General features: G+C 41.3%; 1 protein-coding gene across 2 annotated transcripts; it reads left to right on the top strand.

The window, feature by feature from the left end:
* Positions 1-9: 9 nt before the first annotated feature.
* On the top strand, positions 10-25,606 carry ctps1b (CTP synthase 1b). 2 transcript variants are annotated; one of them, XM_029738201.1, is made up of 18 exons: positions 10-158; positions 3,454-3,634; positions 3,745-3,915; positions 4,108-4,208; positions 4,479-4,595; positions 4,883-4,966; positions 5,054-5,134; positions 5,293-5,444; positions 9,142-9,274; positions 12,513-12,601; positions 23,404-23,498; positions 23,691-23,753; positions 23,887-23,930; positions 24,023-24,119; positions 24,198-24,253; positions 24,409-24,505; positions 24,741-24,885; positions 25,109-25,606. In XM_029738201.1, the coding sequence occupies exons 1-18, from the start codon at positions 27-29 to the stop codon at positions 25,173-25,175; spliced, it is 1,905 nt and encodes a 634-aa protein (XP_029594061.1). In that variant the 5' UTR covers positions 10-26; the 3' UTR covers positions 25,176-25,606. The 2 variants fall into 2 exon arrangements, with proteins under 2 accessions (XP_029594061.1, XP_029594062.1); XM_029738202.1 differs by having other exon boundaries at positions 140-276.
* The last annotated feature ends 273 nt before the right edge of the window (positions 25,607-25,879 follow it).

Below are 25,879 nucleotides of genomic sequence, written 5' to 3' on the forward strand. Positions count from 1 at the left end.
AAGTGTATATCATTTGGCTGGGCTGCATGCAAAGTCAATCCTTTCACTTGGTAATATGTAAATCGTTGCATTCAATTCTGCCTTGTTTATGCGGCTACGAGGTCTTCTTTTGTGTCAGTTTACGCCACACGTGTACCAACACAGAAGGACGTGCGCAGGCAAGTAGTAACAATATCGTTCATGACACAGAATACATGAAGAATTGACTTTATACCATTTCATGTGTGATCCTCATGGGGCTTGTGAGAAAGATTTCATCAGTATTTGTATAATTCGGTGAGTTCAAGTCGAGTAGAAGCTAGCTACGAGCTTGCAGTGCTAACTACACCAGATAGTTAGCAAGACAGCTACGGATTAGTTTCGTAGCTTGATCCAGTGAGGTCTACTGTTGCAATGATGCAACGGTAATGGACTCTGCCAGTGTTGATAAAGTCATTTTACATCGCTAGCTAGCGAGATCATGTAAGAAGCAGCGAACCTGGCTGGCCATACTTGTCATATCATGTGATTTATATTTTAGTGTATAAACAAAATGATCTAAACAGAAACGATGTGATTGCCATGAGGAATTCTCAATTCCTTGCATGCTGTAGTGCCATTTTTATTTCCCGCCATTGGATTTCCGCAATTGTGACAAGTTGAAACTGGGTAAACAACCCGTCTCGAGCACCAGACAAAATAAACTACATCCACATAGAACACTATAGTAGTTAGAAGTGAACATACAAACACGAACGGCTTTCATGTAATAGAGGAGATCCAAACACTACGGTGAGTGTATTACAGCTACCACATGACATGATTGAATGTTATGGTGCTTTCAAGACAACTGGGAATTCGGGAAGATTCGAGAAGTAATAAGGTCAAATCATTACAGTGCTGTTCAGGTCGGAAGGTATGAGCTCTAGAAAGATTCCCGAGTTTCCGACTTGGAATTCCGAGTTGGATGAGTGTTACGCGATTTTTCACAGTCGAAACAGATTTTTTTTCCCTCCGAGTTTCCATGTGTTTCCAGTTTCCAGGTCGCAACTTGCCTACCTGGTTAAATAAAGGTGAAATAAGTAAATGTGTCTTGAACGGACAGAAGTCGGATATTTCCGAGTTCCCAGTTTAGTTTGAATGCGGCATTAGGCTAACATTACATGATTTCAATGAAGACTAAGATGTCGGGGAAAACGAATTGCCTCGATCCATCTAACTTGTAGTGCATTATGACAACAAGTACCTTGCCATTTATATCATTCATTTCTAGAGGTCGACCGATTATGTTTTTTCAACGCCAATATTTTTGGAGGACCAAAAAAAGCCATACCGATTAATCGGACGATTAAAAAAATATATATTTATATTTATTTATCTGTAATAATGACAATTACAACAACACTGAATGAACAATGAACACGTATTTTAACTTAATATAATACATAAATAAAATCTATTTAGTCTCAAATAAATAATGAAACATGTTCAATTTGGTTTAAATAATGCAAAAACACAGTGTTGGAGAAGAAAGTAAAAGTGCAATATGTGCCATGTAAAAAAGCTAACGTTTAAGTTCCTTGCTCAGAACATGAGAACATATGAAAGCTGGTGGTTCAATATTCCCATTTCTTCAATATTCCCAGTTAAGAAGTTTTAGGTTGTAGTTATTATAGGAATTATGACACGTCGACTGTTTCTCTCTATACCATTTGTATTTCAAATGCCTTTGACTATTGGATGTTCTAATAGGTACTTTAGTATTGCCAGCCTAATCTTGGGAGTTGATAGGCTTGAAGTAATAAATAGCGCTGTGCTTCAAGCATTGCTAAGAGCTGCTGGCAAACGCAGTAAAGTGTTGTTTGAATGAATGCTTACGAGCCTGCTGCTGCCTACCACCGCTCAGTCAGACTGCTCTATCAAATATCAAATCATAGACTTAATTATAATATAATAAACACAGAAATGCGAGCCTTTGGTCATTAATATGGTAAAATCCGGAAACTAAAACAAAACGTTTATTCTTTCAGTGAAATACGGAACCGTTCCGTATTTTATCGAACGGGTGGTAACCATAAGTCTAAAAATTGCTGTTACATTGCACAACCTTCAATGTTATGTCATAATTATGTAAAATTCTGGCAAATTAGTTCACAGTTCGCAACGAGTCAGGCGGCCAAACTGTTGCATATACCCTCCCTGACTCCACTTGCACTGAACGCAAGAGAAGTGACACAATTTCCCTAGTTAATATTGCCAGCTAACATGAATTTATTTTAACGAAATATGCAGGTTTAAAATGTTTTACTTCTGTGTATTGATTTTAAGAAAGGCGTTGATGTTTATGGTTAGGTACATTTGTGCAAAGATTGTGCTTTTTTCAGCAATGCGCTTTTGTTAAATCATCGCCCGTTTGGTGAAGTTGAAGTAGGCTGTGATTCGATGATCAATTTGTAAGTCGCTCTGGATAAGAGCGTCTGCTAAATGACTTAAATGTAATAAATTAACATTGATTGTATGCAACGCAGGACAAGCTAGTTAACCTAGTAATATCATCAACCACGTGTAGTTAACTAGTGATTATGTGAAGATTGATTGTTTTTTATAAGATAAGTTTAATGCTAGCTAGCAACTTACCTTGGCTCCTTGCAGCCACAAAGTCCTTTTCACGCTGCACTCGCGTAACAGGTGGTCAGCCTGCCACGCAGTTTCCTCACGGATTGCAATGTAATCGGCATCCAAAAAGGCAGATTACAGGTTGTTATGAAAACTTGAAATCGGCCCTTCACAGATTAATACTGGTTTCAACTGTACCGGGCAGATTGTCAGTGGTTTTAATGTTGTGAACCGAGAATCCAACCGCCACTATGGGGCAATGGTATGGGCAGGCATAAGCTACGGACAACAAACACAATTGCGTTTTATCGATGGCAAATTGAATGCGCAGACGAGCTTCTAAGGCACATTGTCATGCCAATCATCCGCCGCCATCATATGATTCAGCATGAAAATGCATAGCCCAATGTCGCAAGGATCTGTAGATGATTCATGGAAGCTGAAAATGTCCCAGTTCTTCCATGGCCTGCATACTCACCTGACATGTCACCCAATTGAGCACGTGTGGGATGCTCTGTATCGAAGTGTTCCAAATCCCGCCAATATCTAGCAACTTTGCACAGCCATTGAAGAGGAGTGGAACAACATTCCACAGGCCACAATCAACAGCCTTATCAACTCTATGCGAAGGAGATGTTGCGTGAGGCAAATGGTGGTCACACCAGATACTGACTGGTTTTCTGATCCCTGTCCCAACCTTGAGGTCACAGAAAGAAACAATTGAACCGACGTCTCAGTTGTTTTAAAAACTGTACAATAACAGACATTTCGGTTAATCCCTCAGCACTAACCTATAGGGATATTGCGAACATGTTTTCTGTTGTCTAACATTGATTGTCATATTCTATTTGTTTCTAGGTTTCACATGCCACTATGAAGTACATCTTGGTCACTGGAGGTGTCATATCCGGAATTGGCAAGGGCATCATTGCCAGTAGTGTGGGCTTAATCCTGAAGTCCTGTGGTCTGCATGTGACTGCCATCAAAATCGACCCCTACATCAACATTGATGCTGGCACCTTCTCACCTTATGAACATGGTGAGTGCATTTGGGTGGTGAGTTCTCTCAGACTAAAGCATTTAATCGGTGAGGGCTAGGCCAATCAATGCATGCCTATCTAATTGACTTGAGCTGCATCACCCATCCAGGGGAAGTGTTTGTGTTGGACGATGGAGGTGAGGTGGACCTGGATTTAGGAAACTACGAGCGCTTCCTGGACATCAGGTTAACCAGGGACAACAACCTGACCACCGGCAAAATCTACCAGTCAGTCATCAACAAGGAGAGGAGGGGAGACTACCTGGGCAAAACTGTACAGGGTGAGCGAGAGAACAAGGGTTCTCTGCTAGGCAAGGGGCATTGGGATTAGGGCAACACCTGGAAACCTATGACATCACTCCTAGTTGTTGTGTTGATTTGTAAGGGTCTCTCCATAGTCGTTTTTTCTATGCTGATCTTGAGTTTCTGCAGATGGTGATTCTATTTTGCTGATGTTTTCCCTCTTATCTCAGTGGTGCCACACATCACAGATGCCATTCAGGAGTGGGTGGTGAAGCAGGCCAAGATCTCAGTGGATGACGATGGGGTGGAGCCACAAGTCTGTGTTATAGAGGTACGAGCCACAGTGTAGTCAAGTTTGTCTTATTATGGGTCACTCATTATAGGCCGTTGTAATTGTCCCCATGCAGTTGTTATTGGTGTCTGGTTTCAGCCAGCGATTGTTAAGCTGGGTCATATTCATTAGGGCACACTGTAGCAACACATTTCAAAATGTTGTGCAATGGAAAACGAGCAGTTCAGATAGTACCTTCCCATTTCAGATGGTTTCTTGCATTTTTGCCTAGTGAATGTTGAGGTCGCAGGCTGTGTCCTGTGTTGACAGTTGGGAGGCACTGTGGGAGACATTGAGAGCATGCCATTTATCGAGGCCTTCAGACAGTTCCAGTTCAAGGTGAAGAGGGATAACTTCTGCAACATTCACGTCAGCTTAGTCCCACAGGTAAGAGCTTTAACACACACACACACACGCAGAGTAGGGCTTGTTTGAAAGCTGATTTCAGCACTGTGACAAAGCACATCTGTACCAAAAGTGTAAGCCCTTTACTACATTAATACATACACACACACACACACACAATTGAATCAAAACACAGTCTCTTACATAAGCATTGTAAAACATCATGAACACTTTAACTTAGTCTCAAAAGTACATCAGTTGTGTTTCAAGTAAAAGGTTTTACAATGATGCTTAACTGAGAACTGAAATGTAATTTTGTCTGCCTTTAGCCCAGTGCCACAGGAGAACAGAAGACTAAACCCACTCAGAACAGTGTCCGAGAGCTCCGTGGACTAGGACTCTCCCCAGATCTGGTGAGTTTGATACTCCCTCATCCTTTTGCCTTGGGACTCTTGGAATTGGCTAACTATGGCAAGGTGTTTCTCCTAATGTATTTTCAGATCATGTGCCGCTGTGCGACACCTCTGGAGAACGCTGTCAAAGAGAAGATCTCCATGTTCTGTCACGTAGAGCCCACGCAGGTAAGGCCTTCTCTGTCCGTGATGAATTTCCGTTTTCCGTTGCGTGCCTAAATGAACACAACCCAGAACAAAGTTAATGTAACGTCAACCAGCAACATTTCATATACTTTTGAAAAACGTAATCCGATTCTTATGCTTTTCTCTCTCCCTGTCCCCAGGTGATCTGCGTGGCAGATGTGTCGTCCATCTACAAAGTACCCCTACTACTGGAGGACCAGGGGGTGGTGGGCTACATCTGCCAGCGGCTGGACCTGCCTATTGAGATGAGGGCCAGAAAGATGCTCACCAAGTGGAAGGAGATGTCTGACAGGTGAAGGGGACCCCTGGCTCACCCCCTATGGCCATGTGGGAATTGTAGTCCAGTTGGACTGTTTATGGCAGAAATAGGCTTCTGAATGTAGCACTACTCTGCTGTAGTACAATAGTGATGGGGAAACAAAGCTTCCTGAAGCATTGAGGCTTTCCAGCTAATTGTGTTGAAATACTGTAGGTTCATTACTCAAGGCTTTACTCAATACAGCGTACACTAGTGGCACCTGCTGGTCAAAATAATTTAGAGCAGCAAAATTATTATAGATGACGTCCCAAACGCCGTATCGCACGTAGTGTAGCCTTTTGTCTTCAACCAAAAGCAATAGCAAACCAGTCAGGGGGTTGTGCAACGAAACAAAGCTTAGGACATCATTAATCTCGTGCCTCTGATAAAGTGATATAGGCATCGGCGCACTGCTTTCAAGTAGACTGCTTTGTGATTTCAACGCATGCCTCGGAGCTCCGGTATCAAATGTAACATCACTATAGTACAACATATGACAAGGTTACTGTGGAACTTAGATTTTTACTACATGCTGACATAGGGCCAGATTCAGACTCACTTCTCAGTAGTTGGTATTCAGACTGACCTTATGCAGATGCGTAACGGGCTTTGCAGGTGCGCTGAATAAATGTAATTCAACTGCTGAAATCCCTCTCACTTGCTGGCCAACAGATTTTCTCATGAGGTTTTCATTCAAGAGGGTTTTCAGTACAGTTATCTAAAGTCATCCCTTTAAATGTGGTGTACCTTTAATTTTTTACAGTTAAGAATATTAGGGATCAATGAAAGAAAGCCATGTGGGCCTAAAAAGACTTCTCCTTTTCAGCACCAATTGGTAGATGTAAAAAATACTCTGATCTTGTACATTATAGTGTTATAAAAGTATTTATGAATAATAATTTGTAAAAAAAAACAGTTTGGGAGAGTCTTTACGCACAAAATATATTGGTGAATCAAAAATATAGTTTTTTTTTGGCATTTTATTAGGATCCACATTAGCTGTTGCAAAAGCAGCAGCTACTCTTCCTGGGGTCCACACAAAACATGAAACATAATATAGAATGACATAATACAGAACATCAATAGACAAGAACAGCTCAAGGATAGAACTACATACATTGATTCATCCTGAAAGTTGCCATATTCAATTGTTCAAACCAAGAAATATTAGAAGGTGAAAAAAATGCACATTAGTCCTATAAATCTACTATAATCCTTACTAATCATGGAACTGTGATGACAAAGTTGCTGTCGGACATTTCTGTATGGACCTCGCTTTGTGCACGGGGCATTGTCATGCTGAAACAGGAAAGGGCCTTCCCCAAACTGTTGCCACAAAGTTGGAAGTATAGAATCATCTAGAATGTCATTGGATGCTGTAGCGTTAAGATTTCCCTTCACTGGAGGCCATGAAAAACAGCCCCGGAACATTATTCCTCCTCCACCAAACTTTACAGTTGGCACTATGCATTGGGTCAGGTAGAGTTCTCCTGGCATCAGCCAAACCCAGATTCATCCGTCAGACTGCCACATGGTGAAGCGTGATTCATTACTCCAGAGAATGCGTTTCCACTGCTCCAGAGTCCAATGGCGGCGAGCTTTACACCACTCCAGCCAACGCTTGGCATTGAGCATGGTGATCTTAGGTTTGTGTGCAGCTACTCGATCATGGAAACCCATTTCATGAAGCTCCCGACAAACAGATCTTGTGCTGATGTTGCTTCCAGAGGCAGTTTGTAACTCGGTAGTGAGTGTTGCAACCGAGGACAGACGGTTTTTACACGCTACGCACTTCAGCACTAGGCGGACGTGTTCTGTGAGCTTGTGTGGCCTACCACTTCGCGGCTGAGCCATTGTTGCTCCTAGACATTGCCACTTCACAATCACAGCACATACAGTTGGCCGGGGCAGCTCTAGCAGGGCCGAAATTTTACTAACTGACTTGTTGGAAAGATGGCGTCCTATGACGGTGCCACGGTGAAAGTCACTGAGATCTTCAGTAAGGCCATTCTACTGCCAATGTTTGTTTATGGAGATTGCATGGCTGTATGCGCGATGTTATACACCTGTCAGCAACGGGTGTGGCTGAAATACCCGAATCCACTAATTTGAAAGGGTGTCTACAGACTTCCTGCCATGTAGTGTACGTTAGCCTAATATGATCCACTATTGCTAGCGATTCTCATGAACAACCACATGAGTGTGACAGAGGAAAGAAAGGTAAACTAATGATGCAATGGAATGATGCAAAATTACATTTACATTAAATTTAGTCATTTGGCAGACGCTCTTATCCAGAGCGACTTACAAATTGGTGCATTCACCTTATGATATCCAGTGGAACAACCACTTTACAATAGTGCATCTAAATCTTTTAAGGGGGGGGGTTAGAAGGATTACTTTATCCTATCCCAGTTATTCCTTAAAGAGGTGGGGTTTCAGGTGTCTCCGGAAGGTGGTGATTGACTCCGCTGTCCTGGCGTCGTGAGGGAGTAATGTAAGGAAAAAGTAAAAGTAAAATGTAAGGAAACTAACACAAGTCGGTGACATTTAGACATTTATGTCGTTATAACTGACGGTGGCTACCTATAGTGGTTCATATTTAACACTATACGAATTGTTTAAAAAAAAATACAGTAAAAAGTCCGGGCAAATAATTAAAACATTCTAGAAATCATAAATCAACTCTAGGTTTGGCGCTATACTGTTATTGGTGCATGGCTTCAGAAGCCTATAGCTTGAGTCTCCAAATTTCATCTGAAGTTATAAGGCCTGCATTTCATATAGGTGACTTTGGAAAAGGTGATATATTGATTTGCTTCAGTTTGCTGCCATATTTGTATTTATTATGGATCTCCATTAGCTGCTGCCAAGGCAGCAAATAAAATCAAATGTTATTGGTCGCATACACATATTTAGCAGCAGCTACTCTTCGTAGGGTCCAGCAAAATTAAGGCGGTTATACAATTTTTAAAACATTACAATACATTTCACAACACATTGTGTGCCCTCAGGCCACTATTCTACTACCACAAATCTACAACACAAAAGCCATGTGTATATTGCGTATGTTATCGTGTGTCTGTGTGTGTGTTTCCATATGACTGGGTTCACATTTGTCAATACAGTCTCCAGCGATCATAAGGTAAAATAGATCTAAAACAATACTGTCATTTATTTTTACGATCCCCTCATCCAAACAGCTTACATGTTTACCTAGCTCTTATCAATTAGTAAATGACAGTGCATGGAGAATGGTGTTATTTCTATCTGATCAAATAAAGTAGATGTTCCAATTGGAACTGACAAGTTGCTTGACCTTATTCATCATTTCATCGTGCCTAAAGGTGGTGGAATCATGAGGGAATTAAGTCAAGGTCAGAATACTGTTAGACACACCCCCGCCACACCTTCATTTCTTTGATCTCCACCCAAAATGAAAAGCGGTTGAATAGTCTGCTATTCTCATGCTTAAGTTCAAGTTCAGAATGCGCGTATAGAGAGAAGTGCATAAAAAGGGAAATTATGTTCCATTTATGCACGATTAACTTGGGTTGGAATTTCCCCATACTGTATTGGGAGTCTCATCCTGGTTTGATTGAGTATTTTACCATGTTTTAGTCTAAAATATATATTGACTTGATACCCCAGGGTCCTCGGAACATGTTGAAACTAAACTGTCTCCTCTCAGGTCTGACCGACTCCTGGAACATGTGTCCGTCGCCCTGGTAGGGAAGTACACAAAGTTCTCTGACTCATATGCCTCTGTCATCAAGGCCCTGGAGCACTCAGCCCTCGCCATCAACCACAAACTAGAGATCAAGGTATGGAACACAGTCATATTCACCCATGCTCCCTCTTTGGATTGAGATAATGTTACTTCCATCCAGTGCCGTCTCTAGCCTTTTTCACGGGCTTAAGATTTTAGTGCTCTCCCTCTTGGCAGTGAATCATCTTTTTTTTGTTGTGTTAAAGAACATTTCCTGCAATTCTACACATTTTGCCATGACTTATGCCATGTTTAAAAAAAGTTTTATTTATTAGGAAGGCAGCAGCTACTCTTCCTGGGTCCAAACATATTAAATCACTTACATTACTTATAAAACAAAAGATAAAATAGTACATCATATAACATTATTACACCACTACATATCTACAGTACAAAATGTTTAATACCACCATACAACAATATCACAATGTATGCATGTGTCTGTACCTTTGTGTGTCTTTTCACAGTCCTCATTGTTGTTGTTATTTTACCTGTTTAAAATATATATATATATATATATATACACTGCTCAAAAAAATAAAGGGAACACTAAAATAACACATCCTAGATCTGAATGAATGAAATAATGTTATTAAATACTTTTTTCTTTACATAGTTGAATGTGCTGACAACAAAATCACACAAAAATAATCAATGGAAATCCAACTTATCAACCCATTGAGGTCTGGATTTGGAGTCACACTCAAAATTAAAGTGGAAAACCACACTACAGGCTGATCCAACTTTGATGTAATGTCCTTAAAACAAGTCAAAATGAGGCTCAGTAGTGTGTGTGGCCTCCAAGTGCCTGTATGGCCTCCCTACAACGCCTGGGCATGCTCCTGATGAGGTGGCGGATGGTTTCCTGAGGGATCTCCTCCCAGACCTGGACTAAAGCATCCGCCAACTTCTGGACAGTCTGTGGTGCAACGTAGCGTTGGTGGATGGAGCGAGACATGATGTCCCAGATGTGCTCAATTGGATTCAGGTCTGGGGAACGGGTGGGCCAGTCCATAGCATCAATGCCTTCCTCTTGCAGGAACTGCTGACACACTCCAGCCACATGAGGTCTAGCAATGTCTTGCATTAGGAGGAACCCAGGGCCAACCGCACCAGCATATGATCTCACAAGGGGTCTGAGGATCTCATCTCGGTACCTAATGGCAGTCAGGCTACCTCTGGCGAGCACATGGAGGGCTGTGCGGCCCCCCAAAGAAATGCCACACCATGACTGACCCACCGCCAAACCGGTCATGCTGGAGGATGTTGCAGGCAGCAGAACGTTCTCCACAGCGTCTCCAGACTGTCAAGTCTGTCACATGTGCTCCGTGTGAACCTGCTTTCATCTGTGAAAAGCACAGGGCGCCAGTGGCGAATTTGCCAATCTTGGTGTTCTCTGGCAAATGCCAAACGTCCTGCACGGTGTTGGGCTGTAAGCACAACCCCCACCTGTGGACGTCAGGCCCTCATACCACCCTCATGGAGTCTGTTTCTGACCGTTTGAGCAGACACATGCACATTTGTGGCCTGCTGGAGGTAATTTTGCAGGGCTCTGGCAGTGCTCCTCCTGCTCTTCCTTGCACAAAGGCGGAGGTAGCGGTCCTGCTGCTGGGTTGTTGCCCTCCTACGGCCTCCTCCACGTCTCCTGATGTACTGGCCTGTCTCCTGGTAGCGCCTCCATGCTCTGGACACTACGCTGACAGACACAGCAAACCTTCTTGCCACAGCTCGCATTGATGTGCCATCCTGGATGAGCTGCACTACCTGAGCCACTTGTGTGGGTTGTAGACTCCGTCTCATGCTACCACTAAAGTGAAAGCACCGCCAGCATTCAAAAGTGACCAAAACATCAGCCAGGAAGCATAGGAACTGAGAAGTGGTCTGTGGTTACCACCTGCAGAACCACTCCTTTATTGGGGGTGTCTTGCTAATTGCCTATAATTTCCACCTGTTGTCTATTCCATTTGCACAACAGCATGTGAAATGTATTGTCAATCAGTGTTGCTTCCTAAGTGGACAGTTTGATTTCACAGAAGTGTGATTGACTTGGAGTTACATTGTGTTGTTTAAGTGTTCCCTTTATTTTTTTGAGCAGTATATATCTGATTCTACTGCTTGCATTAGTTACCTGATGTGGAATAGAGTTCCATGTAGTCATGGCTCTATGTAGTACTGTGCGCCTCCCATAGTCTGTTCTGGACTTGGGGACTGTAAAGCTTGTTCACACGTCTTAACAAAAACAAGTAGTGATGAAGTCAATCTCTCTTCCACTTTGATCCATGAGAGTTAATGTTAGCTCTCCGTGTACTTTTTAAGGGCCAGCTGTGCTGCCTTGTTCTGAGCCAACTGCAATTTTTCTAAGTCCCTCTTTGTGGCACCTGACCACACTACTGAACACTAGTCTAGGTGTGGCAAAACTAGGGCCTGTAGGACCTGCCTGGTTGATAGTGTTGTTAAGAAGGCAGAGCAGCGCTTTTTTTGTGGACAGACTTTTCCCCATCTTAGCTAGTGTTGTATCAATATGTTTTGACCATGACAATCCAGGGTTACTCCAAGGAGTTTAGTTACCTCAACTTGTTCAATTTCAACATTATTCATTACGAGATATAGTTGAGGTTTAGGGTTTAGTGAATGATTTGTTCCAAATTCAATGCTTTTAGTTTTGGAAATATTTTGGACATACTTATTCCTTGCTACCCATTCTGAAACAAACTGCCGCTCTTTAAGTGTTGCAGTCATTTCAGTTGCTGTAGTAGCTTACATGTATAGTGTTGTGTCACCCTCATACTTAAGCCAGTGATATGTCGTTAGTAAAGATTAGAAAAAGTAGTGAGAGTTACTGGTGAGGTTGACTAACAAAATTAATGGCGGCCCCCTGGAGTTCAGGGCCCCTGGGCACATGCCTTGTGTGCCCGGTCGGTAATTTGGTGACGATTACTACAAGATTTAGATAGCTGGCTAGATTACCTTACCTAGCAATCCCCCCAAAAATTGCTGACATGGGCTAATTGATTGACTGTGGGGGGGTTGGAGGCCCCATAGCGACTGCAGGTCCCTACGCGCAGCATCTGTGTGTAGGAAGAGGCGGCTCTGCTTACATCGGTGGCATTGATGTTGTCTTTTGTGCTAACCAAACCTTGCTTGTCCTTAGACAAAGGATTATGAGAAGCTCTGTTCTAATGGACCGTGTTAAATGTGGCCTTATATGATATGTTATAATAACAAAGATGATTACTGTATGTCATGTTCTTATGCCACCCACCTCCCACTGACCCTCAGTCTTCCTCTTGCAGTTTATCGACTCTGCAGACCTAGAGCCAAATACACTGCAGGAGGAGCCTGTGAAGTACCACGAGGCCTGGCAGAAACTCTGCAGTGCTGAGTGAGTCTACAGCAAAATACCTACAATGAGTATACAAAACATTAAAAACACCTGCTCTTTCCATGACATAGCTTTCATCTGGTCAGTCTATGATGCATTATTGATGTCACTTGTTAAATCCACTTCAAACAGTGTAGATGGGGAGGAGACAGGTTAAGGAAGGATTTTTAAGCCTTGAGACTATTGAGACATGGGTTGTGTATGTGTGTATTGTTGGATTCTGGAGTAAACTTTGAACATTTGTTATACTCAGAGTATAGGAACATTAGTTACACAAGAGACGTGAGGGGTGCCATAATGAAGCTAGGGAGGGGCTGAGTGCAGGGAAAACAATTGCATGTGACAGTATTGATAAGGGGAGAAACCGTTGAAGGCTCATATCACTTAGTTCCCTGCTTAGCAAGAATGATGCGATGTTTAGAGATGAGGAGGAGACCACCCAAAGTGGGGTATGAATACCAGCACGGGAGAAGCCATTTCTTGGTCTGAATAGAGCTGTGTCGACCCTTTGGGAAGAATTAAACTTGGTCAAGCTTCTCTAGTGTCCGTGAGTTATTTACTCTGAAAAATTAGAACCTAACAGATGGCGCTGTGAGCAGGGTTCACCACGATTTGTAATCAAACCAAAGAGTCCAGATCAGTGGAGCAGAGCTGGCAACAAACAATGTAGGCAAGTTCCTATACCTGTTCAACTAATTTTGACATCTTGGGGAGATGAGAATCGTAGGCTGAACTAATTATGGGATACGGACCTGGAGAGCCTGAGTTTAATTCTGTAGGCCCATTGTGTAACGATCGGTTGTAAATATCTGGTATAGGGTAGGTTCCATAAGGATAGGTCCCGAGTGGAGGTTTTCCTCTGTGAGATACAGGCTAATATAAGTGGGTAGGTTCCTTTAAGGATAGGTCCCGAATGGAGGTTTTTCTAACTAGGCAAGTCGGTTAAGAACAAATTCTTATTTTCAGTGACGGCCTAGGAACAGTGGGTTAACTGCCTTGTTCAGGGGCAGAACGACATAATTTTACCTTGTCAGCTCGGGGATTAGATCTTGCAACCTTTCGGTTACTGGTCCAACGCTCTAACCACTAGGCTACCTGCCACCCTTGGGGAGGGTAGGTTCCGTATTAGGATAGGTCCCTAGTTGGGGTATTCACCTGCAAGAACTGTAAAAGGGACAAAAGTCCCAGTTGCAGTAATTTTTTGTAAGACGAGAGTTCTAGAATCTAGTGAGTTAAAAAGAAAAAATAGGATATTTGAACTCTGTTTGATTTACGTGTAGTAGCAGTATCGATACGGAGAGAGGTTGGTTTATGCCGTATGGGGAGAGGGAGACATGAGAGATGATGTGGGTTATCAATAATAGTGATATTTGAGGTAGGACTGGAATAGGACATTAAGTCCTCCGTATTCTCCAGTAATACATTTGCAGACGCTATAATATCGGTTCTAATACAAAGTATTAAGTGCCGTGACCAGTTAATTATTATCCGGGGAAGTGTGTAGCGCTACCTTGGAAAATAGTTAATAGAAGGTGTGTATTATAGACGGGAGTAAAGGAATCTAAAATACCCTGGACACCGTCAGGAGACTTTAGGGAATAATAACTATTGATATGTCGACAAACGACTCCGATTCTTCCTGTAGAACGGAGCTAGGGATTTTAATGAAACCATGGAGGCTGCTGAAAGAAGCGCACAAGCATTCTACCAATTCGGCTGGAATATGGGAACATTTTTGAAAATTAGATAAAATTAGACAACATTTTCCTGCTGACGGAGAATTCAAATGAAATAAAGAATTCAGGGAGGCGATTATGACTTGGCACAAAGACATAAAACCAGAATCAAAAGCTCAATATACTAGCGTTTTGATGTCAGCATTCTATCAACAAAAAATGTATCACGATAAACCCGGAATGAGTACCAGTACTCTGCCACAGAAAGACTGGGTACGGGAGTGCATTGATAGAATTTGCAGTTCTGCTTTGATGGCAGGTTTGAACCCTGTGATCAAAACGGTAATTGCGGGGTAGTAGATTTAATTCAAGACGATGTTTTGAGAGTGGACTATAACTCCGCTAACCTCGCAGACGTGCGAGGGGTTAATAGGGCCATACAGAAAAGCACTAACTATAGTTTCAATGGCCAAGATAAGACAAAGAAACGTAGCGGAAAGGCATCAAAGCGTAGGGAGACCGAGTCCTGTTTTAGGTGTGGTGCTATTGATCATTGGAAAAGGGAGTGTAAAGTGGGTATGGAGCCTGCTGTATTCGGAGGAAATGCTGCCAGGCAAGCGTTCAAAACAGCAACAACAAATACTCTGGAAAGTAGCAGGAATGGAACTTTCACCTAGCGGTGTATTGTCTCTGTTCGATCGATTAGTGGTTCATAGAGATTACAGTTTCTATATGATGGAAGACGTATGAGATCACAACTTTTTAGTAGAGGCCAGGGTTCAAATATTGTGGTTTCCTTACGACGAGAAATGGGCAAAATTTGCCACAGGAAAATGTATTTGGGGTTGAAGAATCTAGGCGAAATGCCAGGGGAATGGATTCTAAAGGTAACACATTTAAATGATATAGCCAAACACTCCTTGCAAACTCAGAAAGCCTTGTTTTGTTTTTTTTGATATCATGAGACATTTTGTGGTTTTATTTTTTAAATAGATTTACGTTTTATGTCGTCTTTATTCTGGAATAGATTTCTAGAAAGGGTGGAGGGGTCACGAGGAATTAGTATAGGGGTTACCAAACCTAAAATGAACTGGGGTCATGAGGTACTGGGGTCACAAGGTATTGGTATAGGAGTTAACAAACCTAAAATGAACTTTTCTTTTTTTTATGTGGTGCGGTCAAAGGGAAAAGAGACCAGTGAATCGTTAGACTTGGTGGTGAGATAATATCGCCGTGTCTAAGGGTAGTACATGCTAAATAAAGGATGGGGTGGATTAAAACAAACATTTAATGATTGGAGTAAGGAATGTGGATTTACAAATAACAGGTTTGGTTTATAGTTAATACGTTTGGACTGCTGATTAAAATGTAGCATAGTGAATGCTAACGAAATGTATACTCTTTTCCAGAAGAGGGGGTTTTGTTATTTTTCGTTGGAAGGTCCCCGGAGATTGTGAGGGGAGTGCAGTTAGTGATATTTTTCAGTTTTAGGTATTAACGTATCTGGATTAAGCCATAAACGAGTTCCAGATAATAAGTGAGGCCTGTTCATGTGTGTTCTGGACCTACGGTTCACCAGCACGCACACACCATTTACTGGTTACGAACGTGCATTAGTGGTGTGTTGATACTGTGGGATTTATTGGATGGGGTCTTTTCAATTCAGTTAAATTGGGTATGCAGAAGGATGGACATGTTTTGAAAGGTATTTAAATGGTTTCTGAAGGACAGGGAAAGAAAAGGGAGAGGAAACATTTTAAATGGTGTCCATCCTTCTGCATCCTAAAATTTCTCATGAAGTCTGATCAACCTCTGTAGAAATGATCGGAATGGGGATTTAATTATAAAATGAATGAGAAACACCAGTCTCTATCAAAATTGTACCATTACTTTAGGAGATTATTATTATTTCCGTTAGGGAGTTGTAAATTCTAAATTGATTAGTTATTCGAATTTGTTTATTTTTGATTTAACATATTGTTTTTGAATCACGTGTTCAATGGGGTATATTACCAGTTCCCTGAGGAAAATATATGTTAATAAGGGATGACAGTTACTTCAAATGGATTGTGATATATGTATTGCTCATTTCATTTTGTGTTTTTGTTTCGATACAAATTTCACCAGATTGGGATACTGGAGTGTGGAAATCTGCGAGGGGTTAGGGTGCTAACTTCATGATCTGCTAACTCTTCCGAGAGGTTGCCAGTTGAATAAGGGTGTATGGACTGATTTAGAGAATGGTTTTAGCAGTAACACGTATGTTATGCTTTTTGACATTTGTCGTAGATATAATGTTATTAAGAAATGGTTCAGGTAATTATTCTTTGTATCGTCAATGCTTGTCTGGATTTCCTGAAACAGAAATTAAATAAACTAAACTGTTATGATCTGTGCTTTTTTGAGGTTATCATGGAAGGTGACGTCATATCGTGTCTTCATGCATGGTAGGAATAATTTGGCCACAAACGGTGTGTGCGAACCTCAAAACCCGCCCTAACCGGCTGAAGAAAGAGCGACAAAGGCGTGCAACGCGACAGTGACTATTAACACTTCTGAGTCCGAGCCATAAACCGGGGCCGTAGTGCTGAGAGCGCGTGTGGAGTGAGCGTGGAGAGGGAGAGGGAGAGAGAGGCTCAGGTGAGAGACTCGTGTACGTGGGAGAAACGGATGTATCTACTTGGATATTAAAATCGGGACATTATCAAGGGCCATAAAATGTGACAGGCAAAAGTTATACATGTGCCGTTGGGAAGATGAACTGTAAACGATATCTGAAAAAGACACGCTAGAATGATAAGTGCTGGGTGAAGGGGGGGGGGGGGGGGGTCTACACCCTGCGTACAATTTGGACTAAGGATGCATTACGATACTGATCTTTCATTACCAGGCCACCCATGACAGAAAAACAGGGACGGGGGGTGGGGGGGGCTGTAATGAGAAGAGTTGTTACCGGCTATAAATGTATGTTCTAACAGGGATGATGTGTGCTAAATTGAGGAACTGGAATTTGAGTCAAAGTAAGCACTAAGGATTGTCATTCTAAATTTGGGTTGGATAATTTATAAAATGTTTTAGTTATGATTTGGACACCGCGAGAGAGAGTTGCTACAGAACGATGAGGGGTGGGGGCGCTGCTAAAATGTATTTGGCCGAGAGAGTCTCCAGAAACCTTATCTCTAAGTGTCATCCTAAAGGGAGGTGGTTTGTTAGGGGAATCACTGGATGACAGCTTGGGACAACCATGAACGTTTTTTGTTCTCTTTTGTTTTACCCTGTACTCAGAATTTTTATGTTAAATCGCATCAATGGGTGGTGCTAAGTTATTAAACGTATTTTTTTAATTCCTCTTTCCTTTTCAAGTCAATATGTTTTTAGGTTTCGTGGAACATAAGAGTGATCATTGTTCCAGAGGAGGGAATGATGTATATTGACTAATTGATTTGAGAATGTGTTAGTATGTTTATAACTGTAGAAAATGCATTAGGAGTAGTGACTAGTGTGTTATGGGTTAGATGTTATGATAGAGGTGTATCATTCCCAGAGACTGTATACTGTTACAGGAGATCACTCATAGGAGAGGGAGGACAGCTAATCGGTACACAATATGGGGATTTAATTGAACATTATACATACCCAGATCATGGTGAGAGTAGAAGAGATAGTGGTAGCATTTCAGACACTATGGTAAACATTCATGAAACCTGTGACTGAGTTTTGTTAGGTTGGATATTATTCCCAACTAATGAATTTTCCCCCCCAATTTCTAACAGTCGGCGAACATTTGACAGATGACATGCAGGAGTTATTCTCACGGCAGTCGCGGTAGGGACAGTAACTGAAGGAGCAGTACTAGTAGTGAAGGATGCTATATTGACAGCATGGAACTGGACTACTGTGCAAATGAAGGGTATTGTGAGACTATAGTCATGGGACATGTTAGTAGTAGCAGGGGTTACTTTAGTAGCATTGTTGGGATATCAGTTTATGAAGACTCATGCCACATGGATTGGTAACTGGTAACTGGGAGACTGATGGGAGTACAGGGGAGGCTGTTATTCAAATGTCACAAATTAGTGATCTTGCCATAGGAGGAGAGTTTATGTTGTCAGGAAATTACCCATGTGTTGCAGTGTATATATCCTCCGGTGAAAGCAGAGATAAACCAAGGGCACGGGCTGAATTCTGGAGATTGAGTGTACATCAAGAGACACCAGGCGGGGGTGTTGGGACAGCGGTGATTTGGGCCACAGACTCTACTCCTTACGGCACCTGCAGCGGTAACGATCATCATGTCTCTCCTTGGGGGGGGGGGTACATAGTTCTCACGTGAAGTGAGGCCCAGCTGCATAATGGGTGAGCTTGAAGACACCGTGACAGAGGAAGTGGAGAGAGAGAGAGCGAGAGAGACTAAATCTGACAGCTGATTTCATAGATGAACCACTTACATATCTGTTCAATCTAACCCTGGAATGTAATGAAATTCCAAAGATCTGGAAATCAGCATTTGTCTTACCACTTTTAAAAGGGGGAGATCCAACTCTTTAAAATAATTATAGGCCAATCTCAAAGCTAAATACTTGAAACCCTTGTGAGTGAACAGCTAAAATAGTTTTTATTTACTAACTCTATTTTATCAATGTGCCAATCGGGCTTCAGGAAGAAGCATAGCACAATTACAGCAGCCATGAAGGTTTTAAATGATATCACTGAAGCCTTTGACAAAAAACAGCACTGTGTCTCACTTTTTATTGATCTCTCTAAGGCTTTTGATACAGTTGATCATGCTATACTAAGGCAGAGATTGTCGAGTGTAGGTCTTTTGGAGCATGCAGTTGCATGGTTTTCTAACTATCTGTCTGATAGAACTCAGTGCACTCAATTTGATGGGCTCATGTCTGTTAACTTTTCTGTCTGTAATGGTGTGCCCCAAGGCTCTGTACTTGGACCTCTCTTATTCACTATTTATATAAATAATTTAGACAAAAATGTCCAAAATGCGCAACTTCATTTTTATGCTGATGATACTGTTATTTACTGTTGTGCCTCGTCTCTTACAAAAGCTTTCCAGAATTTGCTAAATGCTTTTTATACTGTTCAACATACCTTGTGTCAATTGAAGCTTATTCTCAATACTGACAAAACTAAACTAATGGTGTTTTCTAATGCAAGAAATAGACCTCTGAACTTTTCAACCTATTATTACGTGTCAGGGCATTGAGATTGAGACTGTCATATCTTGGAATTTTAATTGCGTATTCAACAATTTAAAACAATTGAAGCTGAAATTGGGATTTTATTTTAGGAATAAGGTCTGTTTTTCTTTTGAAGCCAGAAGGAGGCTAATATCAGCTACATTTATGCCTTTACTAGACTATGGGGATATTTTATATATGAATGCTTCTGCTCAGTGTTTGAGATCAATTGACACCCTTTACCATGGCACTTTGAGATTTATTTTAAACTGCAAAACCCTTACGCACCACTGCACTTTGTATACCAGGGTTGACTGGCCCTCTCTAGTCACTCGTAGGATCAGTCACTGGTATACTTTTATTTACAAAGACATTTGGGGTTTACTACCTTTTTATTTGAGCATTTTTATTGTTCAGAAATGTGGTGAGTACTCTCTTCGTTCACTGGACTTTATCCTGTTAACTGTTCCAAATGTCCGAACTGAATTTGGTAAAAGGGCTTTTATGTACTCTGCGCCATCGTCTTGGAACGCCTTACAAAATACTTTTAAACTGGAAGAACTTGTCCTGATTTGGTATTTTTAAATCACTGATGAATGATCTTGAGACTGATTCCCAGACCTGTCAATGTTTTTAATTTGCTGTTTTTGATTTTGTTATACTCTTGTGAATTCTATGGTTTTTACTAGATTACTTGTAGTTTTTCATGTTTGTCTGTAATTTTTGTAATGACTTGGTGCTGCCTATCTTGGCCAGGACGCTCTTGAAAAATAGATTTTAAATCTCAATGAGCCCTTCCTGGTTAAATAAAGGTTTAATAATAAATTCCATTGTAGGACATGCAGATGGGTTGGGTCTGGAAGCTACTTCAAACATCATAGTTGGGTTGGGGTTAGCTGCTTTATTCATTAATGCATCATATGATAGAGGATAGATGTTGGGGTAATTGTCAGAGGTGGGACCAAGTCATTGTTTTACAAGTCACAAGTAAGTCTCAAGTCTTAGCACCCAAGTCAAGACAGGCAAGTCCGAGTCAAGTCTCAAGTCAAGACCGTCAAGTTTCAAGTCCTAAACTAGTCATAATGTGCTCTTCAGCAAATGTAATACCACTTCATATTTTTAACGAGTAATAGTGTATTACATTTACGCAAATCATGAATGCTTTTAAAAATATCTATATATTTATTACTTTCCAAATAAACGTTATATTTCCATGGAAATACATGGGTTGCCATGAGAAAGACCCCCCGCCCCCTCTGACAGCGGGAGAGGCGTGGTAGGCTGGGTCGGGTCGTGTGGGGTGGTTGCTCTCCTGTAGATGAATTAAGTAGAAGAGTATCTGCTGGCCATCCAACATGGCAACTCACATAGAAATACATCACCTACAACAGCCTTTGCCGTGTAGAATAGAGAATTGAGTACAGATCTATGTATTGCATTTCTATCTGGAAAACTGTATCTGAATGCGGTGCCTCAGATGAAATAAGCCGCCGTTCTTCATTCATTATCAATGGAGAAAGCTCAAAACTGCGGAGGACAGCAGAGAGGGGGATGGTGGAATTTGTGTGAAGCATAAACACAATCAGAGGTTCAAGCACTTGCCGTAATCAGCAGGTTAGGAAGAGTACACAACCATTCTAGGAGGCACTCTGCAACAAATGTGCTCATTTGATCTTTTCCAGCTCCAAACAGAGTGCTGGCGAGTCAATCTGCAAGTCTAATCTAGGCAAGCAGTGAGGAGCGCACGTAACAATACAGGCTCCAGACATCACAAGCCAGCAAAAAGAAACAAGTTACACACACTCATAAACACACAACCTCGTGTGATGGATAGCTGTTGGCTATATTAGCCACGACTTACCGTTCTTTGTGCAGCTTCAAATGTTGAACAAAGTTGGAAATTGTTGCGCCTCCATCTGTAATTTTTCCCCCTATGTTTTGCAAGTTGCAATCTGTTTTTTGTTGATACAGCAGGTCTTTTATATCCGAAAATAATAATTTGGGGTATCATCTTTCCAAGGGCTCCATCTGAATTCACCCGCCGACGTTCCTCTGCACTGCCACGCACAATTTGATTGGCTGCTGTCCGATTCAAACTGTAATCCGTTAAATGAAGTGTTGATGTGCTGCACACTTTTTTTAATAGCCTCATTTTTTATATTTGGGCATGGGGAGGGTATCAAGTCAGGTCAAGTCATAAGGCTCAAGTCACGAGTCATTGGTGTTAAAGTTAAAGTCGAGTTGCAAGTCATCATATTTGTGACTCGAGTCTGACTCGAGTCCAAGTCATGTGACTCGAGTCCACACCTCTGGTAATTGTACTCTGAACAACATGTTGAAGACATTGATGTTAAAACAACTACACAGTGTAGAGTTACCTCAAGATGAGGTAAAATTGATTAAGGCTTAGCGCACGTATATATCAGGTGGCCTTGGAGGAAGATGATGGGGATCAAAGTGAGAATGACATGGCTTGGGAACACCTCTTGGATCCTGTAGTCTGACGGGGAAGACTGGGTGTAAACATGAGGAAGCTTTTTTTTAGAGCTTACATTTTTGCCAACCTCAGCAGAAAAGTATCCTGAAGACATAGTCAGGCTAAGAGAGAGTGGGAATTGTCATGTTTTTAAACTTTGGGTTGTCATGCAAAAATAATTGTGCACATCTTCACATGTTATTAATGCTGTTATGTTTTATGTATTTTTGTTGCTTTCCTAGTCTAATGCTATCACTCTCTTAGGAACCAGAAAGAGAAAGTGGAGAAACAAAAAGCGTTCCATCTGACATGGAACAAGACAGCAGATTCAGCTGGAACGGCATTTTATTGTGTGACGAGATATGGAAATAAAATTGTGTATGGTGTGATCATAGAACAGATGCCATAAGTCTCTGAGATTGTAAAGCTCACTTTGGAGTTTGTTTTACAATTGTTCGTTCATTTATAATCATGTTTTATCTTTTATTTTTGATTTCATGTTTTTTTAGCATTATTTGTTAATTTATAAGTAATTTCCAAGTTTATGTAAATTGAACAGTAGGAAGCCATTGTTCAAAAGGAGGGACTGTTGGCTTCTGGAGTAAACTTTGAACATTGTTATGCTCAGAGTATAGGAACATTAGTTACACAAGAGACATGAGGGGTGCCATAATGATGCTAGGGAGGGGCTGAGTGCAGGGAAAACAATTGCATGTGACAGTATTGATAAGGGGAGAAACCGTTGAAGGCTCATATCACTTAGTTTCCTGCTTAGCAAGAATGATGCAATGTTTAATGATGAGGAGGAGACTCCACCCAAAGTGGGGTATGAATACCACCTCGGGGGAAGCCATTTCTTGGTCTGAATAGAGCTGTGTCGACCCTTTGGGAAGAGTTAAACTTGGTCAAGCTTCTTTAGTGTCCATGAGTTATTTACTCTGAAAAATTAGAACCTAACAGTATGAATGGGCAAGACAAAATATTTAAGTGCCTTTGAACGGTTATGGTAGTAGGTGCCTGGCGCACTGGTTTGTGTCAAGAACTGCAACTCTGCTGGGTTTTTCACGCTCCAAAGTTTCCTGTGTGTATCAAGAATGGTCCACTCAAAGGAATATTTTTCTTAACTGTGTTGTTGGTTAAGGGTTGGTAAGTAAGCATTTCACTGTAAGGTCTACACGTGTTGTATTCGGCGTATGTGACAAATAAAATTATATTTTAATTGATCCCTGTGGAAAGCTTTCGACACCTTGTAGAGTCCATGCCCTGACGAATTGAGACTATTCTGAGGCCAAGGGGCGGGTGCAACTCAATATAATGGCTGCTTGACACCATAAATCCCACAGAATTTACATGAGCATTGTGAATAAATTTTATTTTTATGTGTAATTGTAACCCTAAGCCAAGGGAGCTGTGTTCTCCTGTCAGTGAAGGATCAATGTTGTCTCATACACACAGTGGTGTCTTGGTACCTGGAGGCTTCGGTGTACGGGGGACAGAGGGGAAAATCCAGGCTATCAGCTGGGCCAGGAAAAAGAAAAAGCCATTTTTAGGTAAGATGTATTTAAGCATTAATGAAATACAAATTAATCAATAGTATTGTAATGTATCATGCGTCAGTTTAGCATGTTTTGTTAAATGGAAATTATATTCTGTATGTCACTTCCATCAGAAATTCTGATCAGACTAGTTCAGCCTGACTTTTTTTTTATTGCACACATTTAATCCCAATTGTCTTTTTGCAGGGATATGTTTGGGCATGCAGTTGGCAGTGTGTGAATTTGCCCGCAATGTTCTTGGCTGGCAAGGTAATATTTGAATCAGTAATCATTGTATCCTTGAGGTGTATGTTGCATAATTCCAGAATGTTCATAAGTTAAATATTCAACTCGCTAACCTGAAAATGGAACTGAAATACGTATTTTTTTATTTTCATAACAGATGCCAACTCTACTGAATTCCACCCAGAATCTAAACACCCTGTGGTAGGTATGCCATAGTAATCAAGTCCATCTCTGTCACTTCTCACTGAGTTTTGGCTCACGAACATTGTGATTTTCTGGTCCTTTTTTGACAGGTGATCGACATGCCAGAACACAACCCTGGGCAGATGGGTGGGACTATGAGGTTGGGGAAGAGGCGGACAATCTTCAAATCCAACACCAGCATTTTGAGTGAGTGCTAATCTTGGCAAAACCACATAGGGTTTGGTGTGTTATAATGGTTGATAATATTCTGTATTTTTTTTTCAGGAAAGCTGTATGGTGATGCTGAATATGTTGACGAGAGGCATCGTCACCGCTTTGAGGTATAAGAGCTGAATCGAGTCAAGATGTGTATATTTGCGTTACATTTTTAAAGTACATTTTACATTACATGTTACTTGAAGACAATCCATTTGACAATCCATTTGCAGATGGAAGTGTTACATGTATTACATTCTAAGTGTGGATGTCCTCTAAGGTGAACCCTGAGCTGAAGCACCACTTTGAGGAGAGGGGCTTCCATTTTGTCGGTCAAGATATAGAGGGAGAGAGGATGGAGGTCATTGAGCTGGATGGTGAGTTAACCATGGAGACATTTCAGTGTTTTCCACTGTCTGGCTCTTGGAAATGTTATTGTTAAATAGTGCGTTATCACTTCATAAAGTACTTTCTTGACTGAATTGAACAAAAAAATGTAACACAATTTTTAGGGGTATCAAATGTATTGACAGTTGTAGCTATGCCAACCGAAATGTAAATGTCCGTAGCATCCATCTCAAACCAATCCTCTTCCCACCTGTGTTGTTTCAGATCATGCCTATTTTGTTGGAGTGCAGTACCACCCAGAGTTCACTTCTCGTCCCATCAAGCCCTCGCCCCCTTACTTTGGCCTCCTGCTGGCTGCAGCAGGGAAACTCCAGAGCTACCTACAGAAAGGTTGTCGCCTCTCACCACGGTAAGACCATGCAGATCATTGTATTTCTCATGATTTCCTTTTACTCCATCAGATGGAGGCAAGCAAGATGAGCGGCATTTGGGCTGGCGTAAAGGGGAATGAAAAAAGTTACCCAGCCAGTATTGGATTTTTGTAATACTATACCTAGTTTTATATCTTTGACTTATCATATCATCCTGAAAAAGTATTATGGATGCATATAACTCTGTCCCTTGTGTTACAGAGACACATACAGTGACCGCAGCGACAGCAGCTCTCCAGACTCTGAAATCGCTGAACTGAAATTCTAGGAGTTACCAGTTACCTGTTACTCTGTTGATGCTGGTACTAATGTTACAGTTCACCTCACCTGTTTGAACTCGATACAGCAGCCTCCGCTCATCTACCTGAAAATAAATACCTTTTTCTGTCACCCAATGGAAGGTCTCGTTACTGAGAAAAGTAGCTCTCTGAAATGATGCAGGAAACTAAAATGGCTATATTTTTGACTATTTTTAAACAATTGAGTTGAACAATTGAATGCAACATATCGGCATTACTATGCCCCCCCCCCCCCCCTCCCTAAAAAAATAAATGGTATTCTTCAAAGTGAAACTTTGGCCAAGAACACTGAGAAACAACAGTGTGAATAGTTTGATAATATGTAAATGTAGTAAGAGATGTATGTGCTTGTCAAAAAACACCCAGCCAGGTGTTATTGAATAAAACAGTGATGCACTAATGAATGGAAGATGAAAATAAAAAATCGGTGTGAATTTTATCCATCTTCCGTTCTGCACTATTTCAATATCATCCTTTACATTTTTTTTATATAACAGAAAGAAAACCTTGAATTTATTTAACTTTTATAATTGTTTGAGATCAGCTTTGATATAAGACTAGTGATATTCTGTGACCCTGAATAGACCACCCTTTTCAGTGTGCACCAGTCCCTCTTGTTTCCAATGACAATCCTTACAACTGAACGTGCAAGTTCCTGTCTTGACTTGAGAGA

Source organism: Salmo trutta, chromosome 37, assembly GCF_901001165.1.
Source record: "Salmo trutta chromosome 37, fSalTru1.1, whole genome shotgun sequence".
Taxonomy (NCBI): Eukaryota; Metazoa; Chordata; class Actinopteri; order Salmoniformes; family Salmonidae; genus Salmo; species Salmo trutta.